Source organism: Ascidia mentula, chromosome 9 (genome assembly GCF_947561715.1).
Source record: "Ascidia mentula chromosome 9, kaAscMent1.1, whole genome shotgun sequence".
Lineage (NCBI taxonomy): Eukaryota > Metazoa > Chordata > Ascidiacea > Phlebobranchia > Ascidiidae > Ascidia > Ascidia mentula.
In genome coordinates, this window is record NC_138574.1 from 435,470 (window position 1) to 457,690 (window position 22,221).

Genomic DNA, 22,221 nt, shown 5'->3' on the forward strand with positions numbered 1-22,221 from the left:
GTCGATTCAGAACTATTAATTTCCATCTATATTTTGGATGTATCTTCTTACATATGCAAAGATAAACGTATGTTATAGTTTGCTCTTGTCTGGCTGCATGAGGAAAAAGGTGGAATTTAATCAAAACCAGCTTTTATTAAAGGAACTAATTTGATTCAATCATTTCATTGACAACAAAGTAATTGCTTGCGCGGAAGGGTATTTCCCTATCCCGACACTTACTCCCACATCCTTCTTCGTCACTTCCGTCCTTACAATCTCTGTCACCATCACATCTCCATGCTGGTAATATACAAGTACTTGATCCGTCACCACACAGTTTCTCATGTGGCGAACACACGCGACTGGTTGGAGGCGGGCAATTCCTCTCATCTGATTGGTCGCCTGAATATGAAATTGTACTCTTGGTGTTAAATCGCCACACATACCAAGTTGAACACCAAATGCTTCTTATTTCATATCAAGAAAAGTAAATTGATATTTGATGAGAATTTTCCGACTTAAACCTTGTGTTTTTTTAGTTTGAAAAATTAAAACCACCTGTTTTTTTTCGTAAACGTTAATATAGTTTGTTGCTGTCATGCGTAATATTAAATTAGGCTCTGCGTATACGGCAATGCTTGTTGAGTTATAATAACTCACCACAGTCATCTTCTTCATCACATCTCCATTCCTCGGAAATACACTTTCCATTATCACATGTGAATTGTATCCCACTCTCACAAGACGAACGAGCTAAGACAAATTATTCAACATCAACCAGTGTGTGGTGACTTCTTTTCAACGAATACTCAACGCACTTCTAATGTGGTTGTATCTTGTGAATGTGTGGTGGTAAGTTACAAGACCTCCGATCGCACCACAGCACAAGACATTGTGCTTGTTACTTTATTTTTCAAGTATTTTAAATAAGCTACCTGACTCCAATCTCAGACACTTTTCCACCAATTGACTACGTATCTAAATGAATTGATGTCGCTTGTATCAAGAAGATGCCTACTTTTAGGAGCTAGTCTTACCATTATATTTGTATATTATAAATTTATTTCCTTATTATAACGTTTCTAATCAGTATTGCCATTAAATTAGTCACTCAGACGAGATAGTTAGACAACTCACTGCAGTTTGCTTCATCAGATCCGTCATGACAATCCACGTCGCCGTCACACCTCCAAATATCCGGGATACATAAACCACTGTTGCAGAGGAATTGTCCAACTATGCAGGTGTTCTCTAGGTAATAAACATTATGTCAATATTATACCTGGGAAGACCATTATATCGATTCAAACGTTTATGTCAAGGTTATGTCAAGGTTAAGCAAATAACCTAACATTGATCTGCAAACTGCTTCCAAAATAGAAACAAAATATTGTTTTACAATAGAAAGTCAAAGCTAAGATGCTTGAAATATTAGGCAACATTGCAAGCAACTGTGTTCATTATTAGTGCTGGTGTTGTAATAAACACAGTTGCGTTTAAAACGACTGCTTAATGTGTCCACTTTCTTATTCAAAGTAGTCAGCTTCAAGATTTTTGCGTCAAAACGATATTTAGGACTCCAATAAATTCACATGGACAAATTCTGTGCAGTAAAACCTAGCAGGAAACATCCAAACAGAAACATAACTTCCAGGCAGGAGTAACTTGGAGACTTTCCCCGGTGATTTGGTTCCAATTTACTTAACCGTAACCAACCATAGGGGATGGGTATAGAAGTTAATATAGTTTAACAACAACTTGAATTACCTGAACATATCCCAGCATCCTCATCCTCACCATCGGTACAATCTTCCTCCCCATCACAAACCCAACGTGGAGTTATACAATGACCAGATGACTGACATTTAAAATGACCTTCAGGACAACTCTTGTTCGCTAGAACAGCAAAGTTGTCATAGTAACCACGTGCAGAAAGTGACACGAGGCCACGATACATATTAAAATGATATTATCCAATCACAAAAGGCGAATGTTTTAAAACAGTTTTTATCGATATTTTTACAACAAAATAACATTATTGTTTCTATTTTAGCGCAGAACACAACATCAAACCGAAGTAGATGAAGTTGAACTCACCACATCTTGTAAACGATTCGTCACCTCCGTCTTTGCAATCCTGTTCCCCGTCACAAACCCACTTATGTGAAATGCACACACTGTTACCACACTCAAAGTTATCACTGGGGCATGGGGAAGGCGAGGTGTAGTTCACTTTATCTGTTGAATCAAATAACGTTGAGTCATCAATTCGCACGGTTAACAAGAGAAAATGTCATAAAATGACTAGAGACATTAGCCTGGGCAAGACCATGTTGACCCATAGATCTATCTTTAAACGTATCAGTAAACCACAGGAAATTAATAAAGAGCAGCAGACGGTAAGCGTCATAATATGTGACTTTTTATTGAACAGACAGAAATATTAATTTCGTCTATTGGCATAATCAGGTTCTGTTCGCACGTTTAATGTCGATCCAGAGAGCTTTGCAAATATTGATACAAACGAAGTTTTTATTTACATTTTATTTGCAGCATTACATCATACATGTGGATGTATTACATCATAAGTGTAATTCGTTCAACTGCAGGGATGGTCGCTTAAACTCTTGCGTACTTTAAACTCAATACGAGCAAACCAAACGTGGTATGGGCCATGAGGAGTCGAGTTTGGCCCAATGGCTGCCAGATTAACCCCGATTTATAGTTTTAAGTTAAAAAAACAACCCAACTGATTTCAACAGAGTTGCATTATTTATAAACATTCCAGTGTGTTTAACTTACCCGTACAAGTGTGGGCATCGAATGAAAGTTCTCTGCTTTCTGGACACAAACATCTGTAGTTTGGAGATACAGGGATTGGAACGCAGATATCACTACATGGGGAATTAACACAGGGATTTCTTCCTTTAAACTTGGTGGGATCGAACAGAACTATCTGGAAACCAACAACATGAAATCTACCTTCCTTTTAGGAACAACCCGGTGAAAGCTCGATACCACCGAACAAACATTGTATTAAAAGTAGTGATTTACTATAAGAAGGACGACCATTATTCCGGGCAGTCATGCAACAAATTCCATGATTTAATTCAGAATATGGATTTTGCAGTGCCGCAATTTAGGTTAGTAGAAATCAGTTCATCTTCTTTTTTACTAAAGTTTAAATTATACCCATCACAATTTGCTGATGGACAAATTTAATTCGACTAAAGATTGTGAAGTCACGATGACGTCATGACTTCAGCTATGTAAGCGTGGATCATCAACTATACCTTCACTCAACAAGTATGTGTTACGACATACCTCCAGCATGGGCGGGTTATCCTGGATGACCAATGACAGAGCGCTATTTGGCACGTGACCGTCAGTAGCGGCCATCGCAACATCAAGGTTGAGTCGATAAATCTGACCAGTCCTGTATTCCGACCAGTAGAGGTAGGAAGTGGTGTTGGCTGGTTCGTCGTAAAGCACCACAGACACTGGGTGACTCAGAGCGTTGTGTTGCCCGTTAAAGTTCCCGGTTAGAATCACCTGCCCATGATAACCGGATATTTTAACATCCAGATATTGAACAATATTCAGGTAAATTTGAATGAGATTATTTGCGCTTTTTCCATGGAATTCGCGAACAATTTACATAAAAGTATTTAGTTATTGAAAGCCTGAGAATTTGCTTTTTGCTTTACAACGAACAATTTGCTTTTCCAGTTTATGTAAAGCATTGGAGTCGGCTTATTACGCAGAGATATATTATGTTTAGGTACTCCAAAATTTCCTTTTTAGTAACTGAGTTTTGAGTAGGTCAAAAACTTTTTTTCATTTCCTCATAATCAGTCTCGTCACATGGTTCTATCTTACAATGGACGCCACGTAATCACAAAACCTTATTCAAAAGTTACAACATGTGATTGATGTGGACGACAGGAACAACAAAGGCTTGGGGCGAATTTCTGAGGACCAGTGGCAGACAAAGGGACTGTGTTGTCGCAGAGGGCATGCAGGTTTTGTGTGGTCAGTCAAGCGTGTAATGTCAAGATGTCTTTCCTGAGCAATGCTACCTGTCTTGTGTGAAGAAATATGCGTGGATTGCGGGGTGTGGGCATGGGTGGCGATAAAGTATCGACATCTTCATGTTCACAAGCATTCCGAAAGTGTACACATTACATCAATTTATTTTAAATAAGGCCGTAACTGTCTGGCCATTGAGGTGTCTAAAGGGCCCGAAAGAAATTGTTTTAATATACTCAGAGATGACGACATCGTTTTTATGGTAATGTGCACCTCTCATCCAATATCGTTACGATTGGTAAAACATAGAAATGAAGATACACACCTTCCTATTACTCCCGTCCAATCCTATGCACTCTATTCGGTCGTAGTAAGCCTCAACCCAAAACAGCAGTCGCCTCTTGAGGTCAAGTGCCAATGCGTTCGGCCACAGAATGTTTTTGTCTGTTGCAGAAAACAGGTACATTAGCAACCCGGTGAGTAGTGGTTAATGGATGCGGTCGAGTGTTGGTGATAATGACAACTCTGTGTGTCACGTAACCAAGTGTGCTAACAAGGATATAAACAGTTGTCTCAAATAAGGCAATAATTAAATTGTTACTTGTAGCATAAATTTATACTTGGCTTAAATTAAGTTTTACACAAACTTTAAAAATTAAATGCAAAACTACAATAAAAATGCGAGCATTGAATTCCGAACAAAGCGGGAGTTTATGTTCGTCATAAACATGGGATACAAAACCAGACTGACTGAACTTGTGATTTCACGACTTGAGGAACAAACCACACATTGTAAAACGTGAACCAGTGGTTGGCAATACTGAAGAAGTTGGTGACATTTCGTCGCTTTAAAACCGCGCGAACACTCGGTTCCAAAACACTTTAAGGATATTAGATTTTGATATGAGGTTTTCGTCGTGTTAACACTTGTACTGAAGAAAAGTTAAAATTTGCGGCTTGTTCCCTTAAGTTCATGGCTATCTTATCCTGATCTAAATCTTTCCATGTCGAAATGGAATTTACCTACAATATACAAATAAAAAATATTGTAACTGACTTGACACAAGTGTATTTCTGTGCGTTCCATCCATCCAAGCTTTCTGGATGCTTCCATGGTAACCATTGTGTGTTCGAACCATTTGCCATTGTGTCCAGTACATCATCCTACAACACAGAAGGTCGTATGCATTTATATGAAGAAAGCTCTCCATATTATTGCAAGTTAAATTAACAAACATTCACAAAGTTAGGAATTATCCTTCCACCCACATCTTACACTACAAGATAGGAAACAGTTGTAACACTGAGTGAGTATTAAGCAACCCATACACAAATAATTGTAGAATTATGGTAAAGGTCACGTTTAAGTTTAATATTAACTGGATATACCACAAACTCAAGAGGCAGTCAAAGTTCCAAAACACAAATACACACACACTTGCACATTTACATTCACACACAATAATGAAACATACCCTTCAACTGGATCGACCACGATAGCTCTGGGATGTGAGAGGTTTCCATGAATTAAAACCTTTCTCATGATGTTGGTTCCGGGATCTGATGTTTCATTGGAAGCGCGAGGGAGTCGAGCAACATTGACAGTCTCATGACCGTCGTCTGTCCAATAAACATTCTTCCCAACCCAATCCACAGCAAGTCCTTCAACACCATGGAAGGTTGTGTTAATTAACACCTGTATGTAGACACCAGTGTTAATTAGATGAATTAATGTTCCAGTGCTACATTATTAGCGTCTGGTGTTTGAGAAGTTTCAGACGACAAACTTTCAAATATTAAATCAATTTGAAGCAGGTGAAATATAAAAGTGTAGGTTGTTTGTTTTTAAACATTATCTCATAAATATTACCTTATATCAATGGAAATGCAAGTTTTATTCTAAGCACTTGATAAGTTTGTCAAGTTTTGTCTTTGTTTTTAACAATTATGAATGTCTATTCACAGACCAATTACTTTTGATTGAAACAATCTGTGCATCAACAAACATGAATTATCTCAACCATGGCAAGCACTGACCTCACTGGAGACACCTGCTCCAATCGCAGACAACAATCTTCTTCTTCCCATCTCATATGTTGAAATATCAGAGTACACGATCCAATCAACTCCATCATCATCTCTGGAAATATCACATTATAAATTTATTCAAACTATTACCAAGTTTAAGCTGGGCAGTTATAATATCACTTAAATTTGATACTGATGGTGTTTAAAGGAAGTGAGTGAACGACTTTTCCAAATAATAAGTGACATCGAACTTAAACTTATTGCTACATTGATATAATGAGTAAGTATATTTACATAACAAAATAGTCAAAGTGTTACAAAACGTCTACTTATTTATGGCCTTGTTGTTTTGCTGCAAATTATGTTATTCTAATTCCATGATCAAAAGTTGAATCATATATTTGGCAAATAACAACATAGTTGTCAACAACAAACAAACAAATCATAAACATATCTGTAACCAACAACTTACCGATAATAATCCATCGCCCGTGGAATTTGAAGGTTTTCGATTGGGAGCATCGGTGAATAATTATGATCAATATCTGCAAACAGGGAAACCCCCCTGATCTCACCAGGGTTTGATTTTCCAAAAAGTAGAAACCTTTGATTTCCCGATGGTCCTGGAAGATTCGATACATAGAAATTACAAATACACAATCATTTCTAATCACACTGAATATAAACTGCTCGCTAAATGAGTTTGGAAACTACAATACCAAATTAATGCTTGACAGAAAATGTAAATTTGTAAAATTTTAATAAAGCAGAAGTGCGATATTGAAATCAATGCAGTACTAGGGGTAAGTTATAAACATGTCTACTGACGTTTGCAAGTTGAGTTATCTGAGTTGAGAGTGAAGCCAGCTTGACATCTACAAACTCCCAATGTTTCTGGAGAAGACGAAGAGGATTGCTGGAGGAGGCAAACTTGCTCACAAGATGTCGTTGAACATCCGTGACCGGGACCTAACAAAACACCACAATTGTTATAAAACCTTGCTTCAATGCTAACTTATCTGAAGTTTTAATTATTAGTTTAAATAACTAAAAGTGAAAAATGCCATGTTCAAAATATCTGTCTTATTCGAAGTAGTTAACATTTCTGTTTTTTTAATAGTGATAACAAAAATTGTCCATCTTAATTCTTTATGAGCAAAAAGATAAAATACTTCAACAAAACCTGATGGTGATTTCTACATGTTTTGAAATATTTACAATGGTAAAAATAATAATCCACCAAATACACAAAAGTTATTAACATTATCAGTATAACACACAGATCCAACCTATTGGTTTTGCAACTATGGGATGTATAAGTGCAATAGATGATGGATATTTTGTTCCTCCGACTAGTTTTGTGATATTCTTGTGTGGTGACCATACATCAATTTTAAAAATACTTTTCTTCTGGAAATCACTTGAGTATATTGAACCTAATCCAGTAAAAAAATTCATTAATTTAACATTTCACTGAGTTAAACAATGATTAAAAAAAGGGTACCAACCATTAAAATACATGAGGTCACTGAAGGAATGTTTCGATGATTTTAAAATGTACAGACGATGTTTCCCTGTATAATCAGCACATTGCAAACTGTCTGTAAAGCAAAACACAAAATTTAGGAAAAACACATGTTTAGGTGTCATGGAAAAAAATAGAAAAACGTCCTGTCAAAAATGCTTCATTCTTATCAGCAGTGCACAAAGAGATAAGATATTAGAAAACCAAAAGTGATCAGATTACTAAAAAATATCTGTGTTTGCACAAAGCAAATTTTCAAATCTATAATAAGGTATTCAAAGGTCTCCCATGCCATTTTCACATAAAAACATTTAACCATAAAAAAAACCTACAATAAATTTTGAATAAAGAAATATTTTCCGAACCGGTTAATTGAAGATAATTACTCCTACACGTACCACTGTGTGTATCAACGAAATACAGACGCTTTCCATAGATATCAACAGTAAGGGATTCTGGGAGCACAATGCTTCGATCAATGATCGCAACTCTATTTGTACCGTCCATGTTTAAGCGTTCCAACCTCGGGGAAGTCCCAGAATCGGTATAGAACATCAAGCTATTGTTACATCACAAAACACAGTTACTGTGAAGTGCATACAAATCAGGGATGGACAATAAGATAAAGTAGTTGTGCTATACAGAGAAAAGCACATTCAGTAAGCAACTACCATTTTTAATCGTGTTTTGTGAGTACTTGTGCAGCTGGATTGCTCCCCAGTAAACACACATGTAGGAACACTAATAACAAATTCACTCATTATTCTGAGATCAGCGACACCATCTCTATATAACCGGGGAGCCAAACCAACCACATCATTTTTTAAACAGATGATGGCTTAAGTTTTTGCCAATCTTAAATAAATAAAACATGTCAAAGTTTTCAGCACTATGGGCCAGACTCTTTATTTTCAAAAAATCACATCACACTATTCCATAAATTTAAATAACTAATTAAATTCAAACAATACAGTTTCCAATTGTATAAGAAAGTATTTAAGTTGTCATCCAACCAACCCCTCCGATGGATCCAGTGCAAGACCCTGAAGATGAGATGAAGTATTAAGTTGGATTACAGTCACACAAACTGTCTTCTCTGTATTCTTGTTACAAACAAATATTCTGTTGTCCTTGTTGTCCACAAAATATAGGTTTCCAGTGATCCAGTCAATCCTGAACTTGTTGACATCTGAAAGTAAAAGCTGCATCATTTCTTGTTTGAATATCTTATTTCAAAATGCAGGAAAAATTCCTTTTGTCAAAAATTAACATTTTTTTGTGGGAATAAATTGTTTGCTGAATTAGTCAACAAAATCAAGCAAAGTAAAAAAAATGTCGAGACAAAAATATCTGAGTTTTATTCAGTGAATTTCTCGCACATAAACAACTTACTATGAACACTATATGGAAAGTGGATTGTGGACGGATTGGTTAAATCGTCGACGCTTGCACACATGAAGTGGCTGAGACTGGGATCTGAATGTGCGGAAATCCAACAAACCACATTTTCATGTGGGTTGAATTCAAGAGAATATAATTTCATGCCAATGTTTGACGTGTAAACTTTGTGCTGTTGCCCACTCAAGCTGACATTCTACATAACAGTAATATTTTATTGTGGTATTTATCTGTGATATTCCTAGCTTCAACTAATATGTTTATTGTTTAGTTCTTCAGGCATATTATAATTTCTAACGATCTTTTGGCAATATTAAAAACATAGATTTTATTCTACTGTCAGTTTTACAAAATTAGGATGTAAATTGCAACGAAAATGTCATGTAAGTTCACTACAATACACCTCTAAACAATAAAATCATACCAGAATATGTTGGTTGCTTGTCACAAGCATGTAGGGTGCAGTTGCAGTTGCCTCAACCACACATAAATTAGAGTTTTCCGGATTTTTTATGAATCCGTTGCGACAAGAACACTGAACTTCCCAACCATGACTTCCGTTACCACAAATTTGTTCACATGGGTTTACCATCGCACATGGAGGTATGGCTGAATTGAAAGCACACTTATAACCTTGCTATATTTAAAAAATCAAACAAACAGCACCATATTTTAATGAATAACAACTATTAACACACAACAACAAAAAAATGTCACAATTTTTTTAATTAAACATTTATTTTTCTGCATGACAACAAACTATATGTTTGCTTCCAAAGAAATGTTTCAACAACAAACGAAAACAAACTACCATTGCAAGATCGCTTATCATTCTGGTTAAGTATTGTTCCATTTGCACAATAACAAGTTGTGTTTCCAGTTGGTAAAACTGTACAACCATATTCACAATCCAGATCATCACACAGAGAAATACCTCCACTGCCAGGCCTTAAAGCTGAAAATACAACTTAATATCATCAAAATCAAAGCGTAGGGGGATTTTTCAAACATTTTAAACTTCCTAAACTCAACATTTTTTGTACCAACCAACCATGTACGGCTTATATGCTGAAAGCATGGTTATGGTTGAGGTAAGTGTTGAAACCTATAAAATATCCACTTCTACTCTCTTTGCAAACCACAAACATTCACAGATTTGTCTGCTTATTTCCCCAAACTGAACCAATATTTTCTTTTTACCAATTCTTTTGATTTATGTAAATTGTGTGAAATATAGGAACACCTCTGCACTGTTTCCTTTCATCTGATCCATCACCAGGACAATCGACAATTCCATCACAAAGTTTCTCAAATGGAACACAAATTGCAGGTTGACTCACACACGGAGCGCCGTAAAACTGACATTGTGGATCAATATCACCTATGGATATAACAGTCAGTGTGTAACTCTCTTTCCGGTGTATTTATGCGTTGGTAAAATGTGGTTGTATGTTTCAGGTAAATTTTGAATTCAATACTTCATGTGGGAAATGTTAATAGGCATCTTTGACTATAAGGAAACATTACAAAGCTATTACTTCCTGTATGCCTTGTCAATGTATACACAAAATGCCAATTTTTTTTACAACTGCTTACATGATACCAGTGATATCAGTGCATGCATATCATTGTCTGAGGTGTAACTACAAGTTGGGACAATGTTTATTCTGATAAATTACAAATTCTTCAATTTTCTATAAGGAGGAATACCATAGTACATTACTACAACCACAAACAGTTTATAATAAACACAGAAGTGTTTCAAGAATGCTGTCCCATTACGACAGGGAAGAATTCTAAAGCTTAACAAATCCGGCTCTTACACTGTGGGCTTTCATCGAAGCCATTTTTGCAGTCAACATCTCCGTCACACATCCATCCAGATGCAATGCATTCCGCAGAATCACCACAGCGTTGATAATTATCCAACTTACATCCTTGTAAAGCTAAAACCAATAGAAAAAGGCGTAATTGAGTTTCTTAATCAGAAGCCATTGTCACAGATAGAAATTTCTGATACAACAATGTTTAGTGATAAGCAGATACTTACGACAGCCATGTTCATCACTTCCATCATCACAATCCATTTCCCCATCACATCTCCAATCCATCAAAATACATCGCCTTAATCCATAGTTGCATGTAAACATTGATAACGAACAATTCCTCACTGATTTAGATGGGATATTTTCTGAAAGCGATAACCAACAAACAAATATGTTACAAACAAATTACAGAGATTTTGGCATTTATTTTGCATCTTGCAGATGTATGACTCAAGGAAACTTTGTGCATCACAGATATCCACAGCAACACATTATCATAAACTTTACTATGTCAAGTTAATACTTACCAGTTGAAATATCAGTATTGTACGGCAAGGAAGCACTCGACAGAAATACTTGACACAAACCCCAAATCACAATAATCCAAGAAAACCTGCTGAAAACTGTTGTGTTTATTCCTGAAAACCTAATCATGGCCATCAGGTTTGTTAAAGAAAAATGACAGCATCCTTTTCTTCTTGGAAACATTAAGTTGTGAGTCTATTTCCGCTTTGAAGATTTTTAGTCCAAAGGTAGTTGAATCACTTGTATGTCAGCAATATATCCTTACTATTGACAAACTTCTGTACATGCTCGTCCACCCAACAACCAATGAAAAGCACAACTTTGCACTTAAACACACTTAAAATATAATTTCTTTCTAAATAAAAAGGCAGCGCTGTATAAAACAGTAATGGTGCAATTTACACAACTGACATGGACATCCGCAGACGTAGTAAACAAACGCATTAAAAACAAACAACAAAATCAATACACAGAACACGTGCGCTATGAGCTCATAGCGGTCTATCCTCGTAAAACTTCTTCAAGTTTTTAGTAATTTCCATTTTCACAAAAACATGGCACAAATTTTACTCAAGAATCGACAAAAGTTTTTTATTATCTGAAAATATTTTTTGTCACAATCTGGGACCTTTCGTCACATTGGGATGTGAGAGCAGGTCAAGCGTGAAAATTCCTTCTGGCATAGATCACGATCATCTCGTAGCATCCAAATATATTTGCTGCTTAAGACAATTTTGGATGGCCACAAATTCATTTAAAATATATAAATTTCGCTTTTACTGGCACATATTTATAAAAAACTTTAAAATTGATAAAACAAAAACCTGCAGCGTTCAAAGTGAATTCGCATCGAATTTACGGTTGGATAGTTTAGCTAAGCGCATGCTCAGATTCGTAGCAGACTAAAGTTTTTGTAAATCGTTTAAAATAAGCAAAAATACCTGGCTATTTGTTCAGAGAATAAAACATTTAAAAGACACATAAATATGAGCAAAGTAAACAGATTATAAAAATTGACAACACCTTGTTTCGACCACTTATTGATAGATTGTATTTCACAACAATTTATTAGGGCAATAAATTCAAGAAATTAATACGCGAAGGCAAATGTAGGAATGTTTATTTAGACAAAACCTGTTTGGTTGAACGTACACAGACATAGAAGGAAGAATATAGGTAAAAAAAAACGAATAAAATTAAAACAATCCATTCACAGTTTCAAGGTATGAAAAGAATGACTGGGAAGCATTTCATCAAAGAAAAACAACGAACAAGTTTGCCAACAAAACAGTTGTCTGTCTAAAACCGTAGGTAGAAAGAATAAAGATCTGTGAAGTGGATAACGGGTGAATTGATTGTCAACAAAACGTCCCTGCTCCAAACATCAATGATTGAACATAGTACGATTCTGCAGCTTTATCCAAAGTACTAACAAGGTGTGCTCCTGTATTCCATGATGTCACTTCCTGATTCCAAAGTAACCACGCTTGTGTCACGTGACGATTTGAGTCTACCTTGGTTGTGGTGTCGTTTTGTGGCTTCTTCTATTCGCACGTTCACAAATAAAGAAGCATCCGGTAATTTCGTGCCGTCGCGCTTGAGTAGCGGCACGTGACGATATCCTGTCAGAAAAACATGCAGGATTCACTCAAAAAGATCACAATGTATTAACGTTACTTTGTTTAGTCGTCTGTTGAGATTGAATAAACTTTACATCATATTTTCCATCAAAATTACGTGAAAATTGTTTCTGTTTTTGCTCATGGTTGCAGCGAAAAGTGGAATACTTGTGTAGTGATAAAGTTTATTGCAAATTTTGTGGGTAATCCCACCCTGAGCAACACTGGTGAATGAAAGTGTGTGTTGTCCGATCTTCTCAGGTGCTTTCTCCTTATCTCGGACCAAGAACTTGAGCATCGCCATCTCAGGTTTGTTGATGAAGAAAATAAACTTTTCATTCCACGTTGTGTCACAACCTGACCGGGGAAAATGAAAAACCAGTAAAATAGAGCGGCAAGGGTACCAAGGAAATAGGTGGAAGTCATGGTCCTGGTAAGAAGTAGTTTGCTCATGGGATACAACGTCAGTCGTATGACTTAAGCTCGACCCATCGGTGTACAATATAGCACTGACAAATTTATTTTCACGATGAAATTTAATGAAACACGTTTGTAAAGAAGTGACGAATCTTCACGAGTAAAATCGTATTGCGGAGGATTGTTAAGGTTTTATTTATTTATGTTTGAGCATTTCTGCTGAAAAAAGCTTTGAAAACAAATATTCACAGAGATTTAAGAAACTGATATATCCAAAATATTGCTTATATTTAAAGATACCTTTTGGTTTTGATGTTGCCGTTAGTCTGTGAGCGACATCTTGCGGATCTCCAGAAACGCTGACCTCAGCAAATAAGTTGGAGAATTCTTTCCCTGGAATTACATGAGGGTAAAAAACTATTTATCTTTCAGTTGCACACGAGAATAAACATTTGCAAAAAAGCAAAGTTTGCAACCGTATCCGGATAAAACTGGGCTGTAAAAACCTTTCCACAAAGCTCAACTATAAAATAATAGAAACTTTGTGACGTTCGACGTAAAATCTTGATGTGGGTTGAAAGGCGTGAATAAAATTACTGAGTGCTGGGAAAACAAATTTCCCACCCATGTTTTGTCCGCATATCAGGTGGACGTGAAGCAATTTCGCCGATGATAAGTCTTCTTTCTCGGCGGAAGTAGGCGGAAGTCTGTGATGACGTGGCTTGATGACGTAACCGCAGTTTCCGTTCTGACGAAATTTCCCCACGCAAGTTTCCATTTCATCTGACTTGGTTTGATAATTGAGCGCGACTGAGAACAATTAAAGTAGAATAAACAAAGTCGTTCCACTACTTGATGAACCACGGCGATGCGAAATTTTTTTTGAGAAAATTCTGCTTTGTTGTTCTTACGTCAGTGTGCATGTGTAGGATTTATGAAATTTTTCGGGCGAAATATACTTGTGTACTAGTAAAGCACAAATGCTCAAAGCAGAAAATCATCTGAAAACAAACTAAACTTTTACCGATTTGAAATCCAGCGTTCCACATTGGTTGAGGGTCGTAATTACTCGAATCTGTTCGAATCCCACTAGGGTAAGTTCGGCTCAATCTGTGTTTGTGATATTCGATTGCTTCTTTTAAGTTCGATTTCACCAACCTACAACCACACTGAAGTCTCAGAAAGTCGTTTAAATTATGGAGGAACATTGCACTTACTTTAAAGCCTTGGTTTCGGAAAATGATGAAATTTGATTAAATTTTCCATAATCGTTCGGTTCGATTTGGAAGGATTTGAATTTAACACTTTTGCAATAAACGACGAGATCTGAAAGCGGCCTCGATAAATTGTGTTTCACTTTCTGTGAAAAAGTTTCCACGTTAAAATCGAGAATCCAAAACAACCACATGACGTTTTCACCCCTGAACTTTTCCGCGACGAGCTGTTGTTCGATGAACTCGAATAACCTGCAGAAAAACGATTGTTCTTTATTCGAAAATGACGCGTGAAGAAATTGCCGCGTTCGATCCGCGCGATGTTCCGGTGTTCTGTGAATGAACTCTCGGTTGCTAGGCGACCATCGACAGGGGAAAGATCGTCCATCTGAACCTGTAGCGGTTACGTTTTTGTTACAATTTATTTTACTGGTATAAACCCTGCCTGCGATTTACCTCAAATTTTGTTTCTTCATTTTCGTCATCGTTGCTGACGTCACCGGACTCGGCTATGTTGGTCGCTAATTGAGGAGGCAACTTTTTACCTGGATATGTCAGAGGTTGATATTAACGATGGGATTTTGTTCGAATAACATTTAGTGTCAATATTTATCGTAAAACTTTCTGATTCAAAAACGATTATGAAATAAATGTAAAGCACAAGGCTGAAAAGTGGCGACAAGCTTGTACAGTTGTAATCAACACTATAGTATTTGAGGTAACGTTACATACGTCACAAACAAATTGCCTATTTCATGTAAGCACGACTGTATATTTTCATCACATGAGAGATTACAAATGTTTGAAGCCGTTATGAATCCAAAACACAAAAAACATGAACAAACCTTTCAATAGAATCTTCCCTCTCAGGGCGTTGGGCGAAGGAAGTTGGATTTCTTGTTCTTCAGGATAGATGGGGTTTGTTAGGAGTTCGCTGCCCAATATTTGCTGGAAGGAGAAAAAAGTTGAATTGAAGCAAAGTGAATTGAAGACCACGAGAAAAATGTAATTTAGGCAACAGGAATCAGCCTGAATTCTTGCTGGGTGGTTCCGAATTGACAACATTAACAATAGTTATGTTATGGTTTGTCTTGTGTTTACATTCACTACTTCCCCTGCATTATGTAGCCAGCATTAAATTTGTTTCACGAATACAAATACATGAATCACCGGTTACGTCACATGAAGTGGGGGGAGGGGAGACCGCACGCCCACGCGAACAAAATACTACAACCTTTCAGGGCGTCCAGCTTGGCGCTACAAACACCGACGAATGGCAAAGTTCAGTTAAATGTTGAGTAAACAATAAAACCACACAGGAAACCCCGACGCTCGCCAATTCGAAGAACCTGAGTGATGTCTAGATGAAATTATAATTCAGAATATTTGTCGCAAATCCAATGTAAGCAAATCCGTAATACTGACATATAAACGGGTTTCATTAATGTGGAACCTAACATTGCGACTATAAAAAAGGTCTATGACGAATGTTAGAAATAAATACAAAATGGCGACCCTGATGGCAATATCTTTTTTTCGGATTTATGCCATAGAAATAATGGTAGCTTCCAATGCGTGTATATGAGGTCACAGACGATGAGCCGATGTTTGGTCGGTCACCAACCCACCTTTAGATATAACGCCATCTTGTCTTGTTGAGGAACGCTGCAGTGATTCTCAATGCTTAGTATAAGTGGGTAAACTGAAGTTTCGAACGCATATCTTCCAATAACCTCAATCACATCCTTAAACTTAATCCTCGAAGTAAAAGTATATCCGTGATAAATGATCGGTTCCCCGTCTGATCCATCCCAACAATCCAACTCGACACACCGACAACCTTTCAGAAGAGCGCTGTTGAAAGCAAAGAAAGATTACAGCTTAACTATCAGAGGTCCAGAAAAAATCGCCACACATTAAAATTCGTATTGCTCTTAATTGTTAGAGTTACATAAATGCCTTTTATACGTTAAATTAAAACCATATCAAGGACAGGAACCCAAAGCCGATTTTTATCAGGTGGAGGTTTACATTAATCTTCACGCCTTAATAGGCAGAAAACTTTTGTATCAGATTCGCTTGAGATAAGGATGTTTAAGCAAGGTAGAGTTGGCGCAATGTTTGCCATGCTTTTAACCCTGAACCCAGAGATTTATCGGAGGAACGTGAGCAAATCCCAAAACCAAATGAAAGGTTTCGACGTTGTTTGTCATGGCGCAAGTGTGCACTGTAGTGTAGACTGTGAACTCAATATGTTTGTATTAAATTTAATTTAATCGTTCAACATTGCGTGCTGTGCAGAACATATGTTATTTCACAAGAGTTTTTTTATAACCCAGAGTGCGAGTGATTCTGAAAATGTTCAAACGAACTTTTTCTAATCAACCATAGAAATGATGTTAGTACATACTTCATGTAGGCATCTGTGCTGCTGCTCTCAGTAAGTTGATCCCCAGTCAGGTAAGTGTTGTGAGATGATGCGATGTAATAATGAGATAGTGGCTGTTTCATATCCTGGTAAACCTGAAACATATGCAAGTATCTTTAATGTAGGGTTTGTTTGAAGAACTTGCTTTTTGTTTAAATAGAGGAATTGTTCAAATTTGTTTTTAACTTAAGTTTTTCAAAACGTTAAACTGACAAATATCCAATGTGCTACGACCATTCTGGTTAAAATTTCGGTGTTTTAATAAAAATATCGATTTTTTCATATCATTCACTTTCACCTCATCGTGTCTCCAGTTGAAGATTTCACTGAAACGTGATGAAAGATAAAGAGCGAATCCTGGAAGAGAGAGGAGGAGATTTTCTCTCGCTTTGTCATCCGACTCAAAATCTTCAATAATTTCTGCACAGTCTTTTTCGGTGATTTGAGAATCGCACTGAGTTTTCTGTAAAAGTTTTTATTGCGTTTGTGAAAGTGGAAATTTTTACCGTTGATTTAAAACTGGCCGACACTCGGTAGCAACAGAAGCTTCCTAATTACTAAAAGTAAAAGAAAGAAATATGTACGAGTTGCTCAGCAATCAAATAATAATAACATCTTCTAACTTCACCTTCTCATGCCTCGTCCTATTGTATCTACAAACACACGTTTATCCAACAGAAACCAGCATTTAACTTGAACATACTTGTATAAATTTGTACAATTCCCGTCTTGTCATGCATGAATGATCAGCAGACATTTGGTTGAAGATTTCCACGATTTCATTCCGACACGAAACCGATTTGTAAAAATCAAAAAATCTCGTAAAATCGCAAGTTCCCGTTTCCATGGCATGCTTCTGTTGGAAGGTTTACAGAGGTCACCGTTACATTTGCGCTAAACAAAATAATCAGTAAAACATAAAAAAAAGCAAAGCCAATCACCAACCCGACTCGTACACAAGGTTTTAAAATGTCGATGCACTTATTTCTATGTTCATAAAATTGTAAACGTAAAAAACGTTAATTAGTGAAATTTGAAAACTCATTAAATAACTCACCTCAAACACACTTCTCATTTCACTTATTGAATGCGGAACGCTGGAATTTCTGCAAATTGTTCTTTCTATGTCATGGAATGTCACGTGACCGTCGTTGTCATGGTCCACTGAGCCGAACTTCTCCCATATTGTCGTAATTAATGTTAAGGTAAAACCAGTTTAATCTCGGAAACATATACGATTGGATGTTTAATACGGGTTACGTTTTAAATGTCGGCATTTCGGTGAGTTCCGGATAACGTACAAATTCTCTATGAGTCCCCAAACTCATTTGCTACAGATTTATGTTTAATGCAAAGAAGCACAGATGCACTTAAACAGTGACTTCCAACCTTCATGAACCTGTGACAAACTCATCATGAAATACAAACAAAAATTGACGTTCTTCTAGAGAAGAATTCACCTGCACTCGGCTTATTTCAGAGCCTTAACCTTTTATTTACTCAAACATAATGTGATTGAATTTGTGTTTGTGGAGCAAAACAATAAATATTCCCCAATCTAATTTGCTACAATCAGTTAATATAAAGGATATAATTCATGCTGGAGACGAGGTTTGAGATCAAGGATCTGTTTCCTCAAATAGTTAAGACCTTTCACCCACATCTTTGCCGATTCCTCATCGGACGCAAGGAAGTTGAGTGGAAGACGGGAAGAGCTGTCGAAGACGATAGAGATGCTGTCAGTCTTCCTGAACTTACTGGAGGAGTCATCTTTGTTCTCGAGTCTCCCAAACCTCACAGTGCGGATGTGACGTAGATCGACTGAAATTAACATGTCAACTTTATTGGGAAAATTTTAAATTATCATGAAATAGAAGTTGTCAACATCCTTGGTTCCGCGTTGAATTCAGGACGAACAGCATTCTAAACTGTACAATTTACATATGTGTCATTTTACTTTGCAGAAAGAGCACACGAAAATATCAAAATATCTGCGGCCAAACCAGGTTGCATCGAAAATGCCACAACAGTTTCCGTAACCACGTGATGTTTGAGCTGACAAACTTTTATCAAATGCTAAATATTAACGCAGTGTTTGTAAAAGCTCATCATCTCGCTTCGAATGATTTGTGCGATGCCCAAACCTTCCCACGTAAACAACCGCCTATCGCAAATACGAGACTCCAAATAATCCTAAGTGTGGTTCCCTGTGGTTAAAAATATTGGAAAATTTTGCGATAAAATCTCTTGAAAGTTTAAGCTGATTTCATTGTAGCAATTTGGGGACAAGACAATGTGAAATGCATTTGAGAAAAAGAGAAGAAAAAGTATTAAAACTTAACTAGTTGTTCGGTTTCTGCAAGCTGTAACGTCCGCTTATTTTTGCGATTGCCGAATATTCTTGAGAAATTAATGTGCGAGGTGACAACTGCAAATATTTGGTCTCGGACGCCTCCAACCTCCCGTTAAAACCTCCATAACCAATTCTTTTGTGAGTTTTTGTCACCAAGCAAACAAAGTTGCATTGAAGTCGGTTTAGCATCGGCTTACTGCAAGAAACCGTTGAAACTAGGCGAAATACTTTCTATATATTGACAGCACATTATGTTACTTGTTAGTGTTTATGATCTTCACGTAACATACAACCACCAAAGTCTTCTAATTAAAGTAGTTTCGTGGTTGCAAAAACCGTTGGAAATATTATTCTGTAGCGATGGCAACGGTGTTGGATAAAATCAAATACGTTTATAAAACTGAGTTAAAGGTTTTGCGTCATTAAACAAATTGCCAAAAAAGCAGCAGATGGAATTACATTATGTCTTGTACCCAGAATGGGCATATATAAAAGCAATAACTCCATACCTGTATTTTCGTGACTGCTGGTAATCTGGATGCCACAGCATGAAGTAATCGAGGCGTATTTGAAGTAAAGCAAGTTGGTGTCAACTTTGCAATGTTTGGGAATATGTTTTCCCCTCCAACGCCTTCTACTGATCTTTAAAAGTGTCTGACCTTGCTGAAGACGTCCAAGAACATCATGAACTGAAATAAAATCAGATGTTAGTTTCTTGAACAAGTTCTTGCCTTTGCACAACGCTTGAATAACAACAGTTTCCAGCTAAGCAGCAAATGCATTAAATGATGTTAGAGTAGTTCTTGGCCAGGAAAGGGACAACATCAATAGGTAGTCAGTAATTTCTAATCGTATTTTTTTGCAAGAAAGCACATGGGATTCTGAATAAATAAGCGGATCTAACTTTCAAATTGTGACGTAACACAGTGTTTTAACAATATCCTTTTAGTCGATAGTTACGTCATACTTTGTTTGGTTACTCTCTGGAATTAATCTCCTAATGTCAATGTATAGTTCTAGTCAACCAAATGCAACGATGTCAACGTTTTATATAAAACTATATTGTGTTTTTATTTATACGAAAGTTATAAGCTTTAAAGAAAGATTGGTAAGAAAAGTGTCGTTACAATATTGTTCAGTGGTTAAAAATGCGTTTTGTTGCCCCAAAAAATTAAATTCGCAGCCCTAGAAAATATTTGCAGTCCTCTGATAGGAGTTACGAAAAGATGTCGCTTGTGGTTTTGTTTTGTTGAACAGAAAACTTGCTCAACGCGCCAGGGAAGAAAAGATGACTCAGACTTAACCGTTACTACCCAACTAATCAACTTTACGACCATTTTCGCAACTTTAGGGCTAAACTCATCCCATAAAACAGTCTTCGTCGTCATTACCACAAGTGGCAATTGCACCTACTAAATCCTCCCGCCTTGAGGAACATCTAGTTGCTTGTAAAACCCAACACGGTAAAATGAGTTTGCACAGCGTCTAGATACAGCACGTAGTCAAACACTACGAATCACACTTCACACAAAAGTCACTTGCCCTCGTGTTTACTGCAAAGTCTGACACAACCTACATCTACACTGGGTTTCACTGTATGTTGAACATTTAAAGCAAAGTTACTTAAGAATAGAATGAAGGCAACAACAATTTTGATTTCTCATAAGAAACAACAACACAAACGCGCTAGCTTGTAACGAATACAGTTATAATTTTAAGTAGTTGTTTCTATGAACAAATGTGAAACATCACTTTTAAAGCCGTAGTTACAATGCGATAAAATATTACTGTACTTGCCTGATGACTTCGCATTGCTCGTCAAAGCCTCCTGAATCCTGCTCGGAAAATATGGTAAGCTGGAATGGTGTCGACCGTGGTGCCTTCCAGGAAGTTTATTGGCTACTTTAACAAGTGTATTTGAACCGTTCTGTGAAACAGGGTGCGGATCTGCCGGTGACACTTTGCTCCCATGCTTTTCACTTGCTAGTGTTTTAATATTCAGCAGATGCTCTGCTGAATGATAGCCCCAGCCATGTGGTTGCTGATGTTTTCCAGCCATAAAACTTCCGCTACTCTCGTAATAAACCTGTATTTGCGTTGTTTATTACTTCACCTTAGATGCACAAACACTGCGCTTCAGTATGACATTTTGCCTCCACTATATAAAGTACTATGTATCTTACCAGCAAACCAGGTATCCAACTTTTTGCCGTTGTTTACCAAGAGAGAAAGGCTGTCACGTCACCGGACTGAGGTTTCTATTAATACACATTGCTGTCCAATTGTGCAGCTCTATCCAACTATTTTTAAAATATTTTCAACCTGCAATAAGTCTCCAGTTGTGAACCAAGTCCCATTATCCTAACTACGTTGATTACCTTTACAACAATGCGAAGTAACCCAAGGCCACCAATCATTGCCTCTAGTTCTGCCTTTTTTACAGCGGACCTCAATAATTGAACTGCATTTATTAATAGCCGACAACGTAACCTTAAGTTATGACTTTATTCTTTCAGAAGTGTTTGTGTAATACAAATACATTACTATGCTAAGAGACAGCATTGTCAAGTTAAAATAGGTTCAATCCAGTGAAGCGATCCATAAAAATGAAAGTCGTTATTCTGTCATCATTGTTAAATTTATGTGCGATTCCTTAAACAGTTGATGTTTTGTGAGTTATGCGTGCATAAAAAAGTCGGTGAAAACAACACACGGCCATTCACACCCAACCAACCGACATATTATTGTGAGTTTAATTCAAATGTTTGCGCGAAGTTCACCTAGGCATGGTACATGCAAAAACACACACAAGTGGAGGTTCATGACACAAATCAATACAAACACAGAAATCGTAGTAAAAATATTTCGCGAATGCCA

The 22,221-nt window shown here is 36.9% G+C and overlaps 2 protein-coding genes across 3 annotated transcripts in view; both read right to left on the bottom strand.

The window, feature by feature from the left end:
* The window catches only part of LOC145913516 (low-density lipoprotein receptor-related protein 1-like), a 45,791-nt gene extending 34,111 nt beyond the window's left edge, over positions 1–11,680 (bottom strand). The window contains exons 1-24 of the mRNA XM_083001214.1: positions 11,316–11,680; positions 11,013–11,153; positions 10,786–10,908; positions 10,206–10,343; positions 9,774–9,917; positions 9,387–9,571; positions 8,957–9,158; positions 8,582–8,753; positions 7,963–8,123; positions 7,548–7,640; positions 7,329–7,475; positions 6,868–7,008; positions 6,512–6,662; positions 6,049–6,151; positions 5,487–5,707; positions 5,069–5,175; positions 4,337–4,455; positions 3,307–3,534; positions 2,785–2,938; positions 2,080–2,220; positions 1,750–1,878; positions 1,120–1,233; positions 643–735; positions 223–384 (exon numbers count right to left, since the gene is read on the bottom strand). Coding sequence (XP_082857340.1) covers positions 223–384; positions 643–735; positions 1,120–1,233; positions 1,750–1,878; positions 2,080–2,220; positions 2,785–2,938; positions 3,307–3,534; positions 4,337–4,455; positions 5,069–5,175; positions 5,487–5,707; positions 6,049–6,151; positions 6,512–6,662; positions 6,868–7,008; positions 7,329–7,475; positions 7,548–7,640; positions 7,963–8,123; positions 8,582–8,753; positions 8,957–9,158; positions 9,387–9,571; positions 9,774–9,917; positions 10,206–10,343; positions 10,786–10,908; positions 11,013–11,153; positions 11,316–11,496 — 3,550 coding nt within the window. The 5' untranslated portion in view covers positions 11,497–11,680. The remainder of the gene's footprint in view (positions 1–222; positions 385–642; positions 736–1,119; positions 1,234–1,749; positions 1,879–2,079; positions 2,221–2,784; positions 2,939–3,306; positions 3,535–4,336; positions 4,456–5,068; positions 5,176–5,486; positions 5,708–6,048; positions 6,152–6,511; positions 6,663–6,867; positions 7,009–7,328; positions 7,476–7,547; positions 7,641–7,962; positions 8,124–8,581; positions 8,754–8,956; positions 9,159–9,386; positions 9,572–9,773; positions 9,918–10,205; positions 10,344–10,785; positions 10,909–11,012; positions 11,154–11,315) is intronic.
* A 711-nt stretch (positions 11,681–12,391) lies between these two features.
* Positions 12,392–21,662, bottom strand: LOC145913666 (1-phosphatidylinositol 4,5-bisphosphate phosphodiesterase delta-4-like). Of its 2 annotated transcripts, none has more exons than XM_083001405.1 (18): positions 21,528–21,662; positions 21,142–21,430; positions 19,854–20,033; positions 18,584–18,812; positions 18,049–18,181; positions 17,695–17,847; positions 17,290–17,454; positions 16,974–17,086; positions 16,192–16,417; positions 15,409–15,511; positions 15,020–15,108; positions 14,769–14,957; positions 14,567–14,709; positions 14,374–14,507; positions 13,974–14,159; positions 13,650–13,742; positions 13,146–13,289; positions 12,392–12,935 (listed from the first exon to the last, which is right to left on the bottom strand). In XM_083001405.1, exons 2-18 carry the CDS (start codon positions 21,401–21,403, stop codon positions 12,742–12,744), a joined length of 2,736 nt encoding a protein of 911 aa, XP_082857531.1. In that variant the 5' UTR covers positions 21,404–21,430; positions 21,528–21,662; the 3' UTR covers positions 12,392–12,741. The 2 variants fall into 2 exon arrangements, with proteins under 2 accessions (XP_082857531.1, XP_082857530.1); XM_083001404.1 differs by having other exon boundaries at positions 21,142–21,457; positions 21,528–21,574.
* Positions 21,663–22,221: the final 559 nt, after the last annotated feature.

Bases quoted from the DNA above. Each gene is read 5' to 3' on its own strand.
- LOC145913666 (XM_083001405.1), bottom strand. From the start codon at position 21,403: ATGGCTGGAAAACATCAGCAACCACATGGCTGGGGCTATCATTCAGCA. The intron at 18,182-18,583 runs ATATCCTTTATA...AACATTAATTAC, and splicing joins CCTCGTCTCCAGCATGAATT to GACAATATGGGAGAAGTTCG. The intron at 17,087-17,289 runs GTGAAAGTGAAT...CATATGTTTCAG, and splicing joins TCAACTGGAGACACGATGAG to GTTTACCAGGATATGAAACA.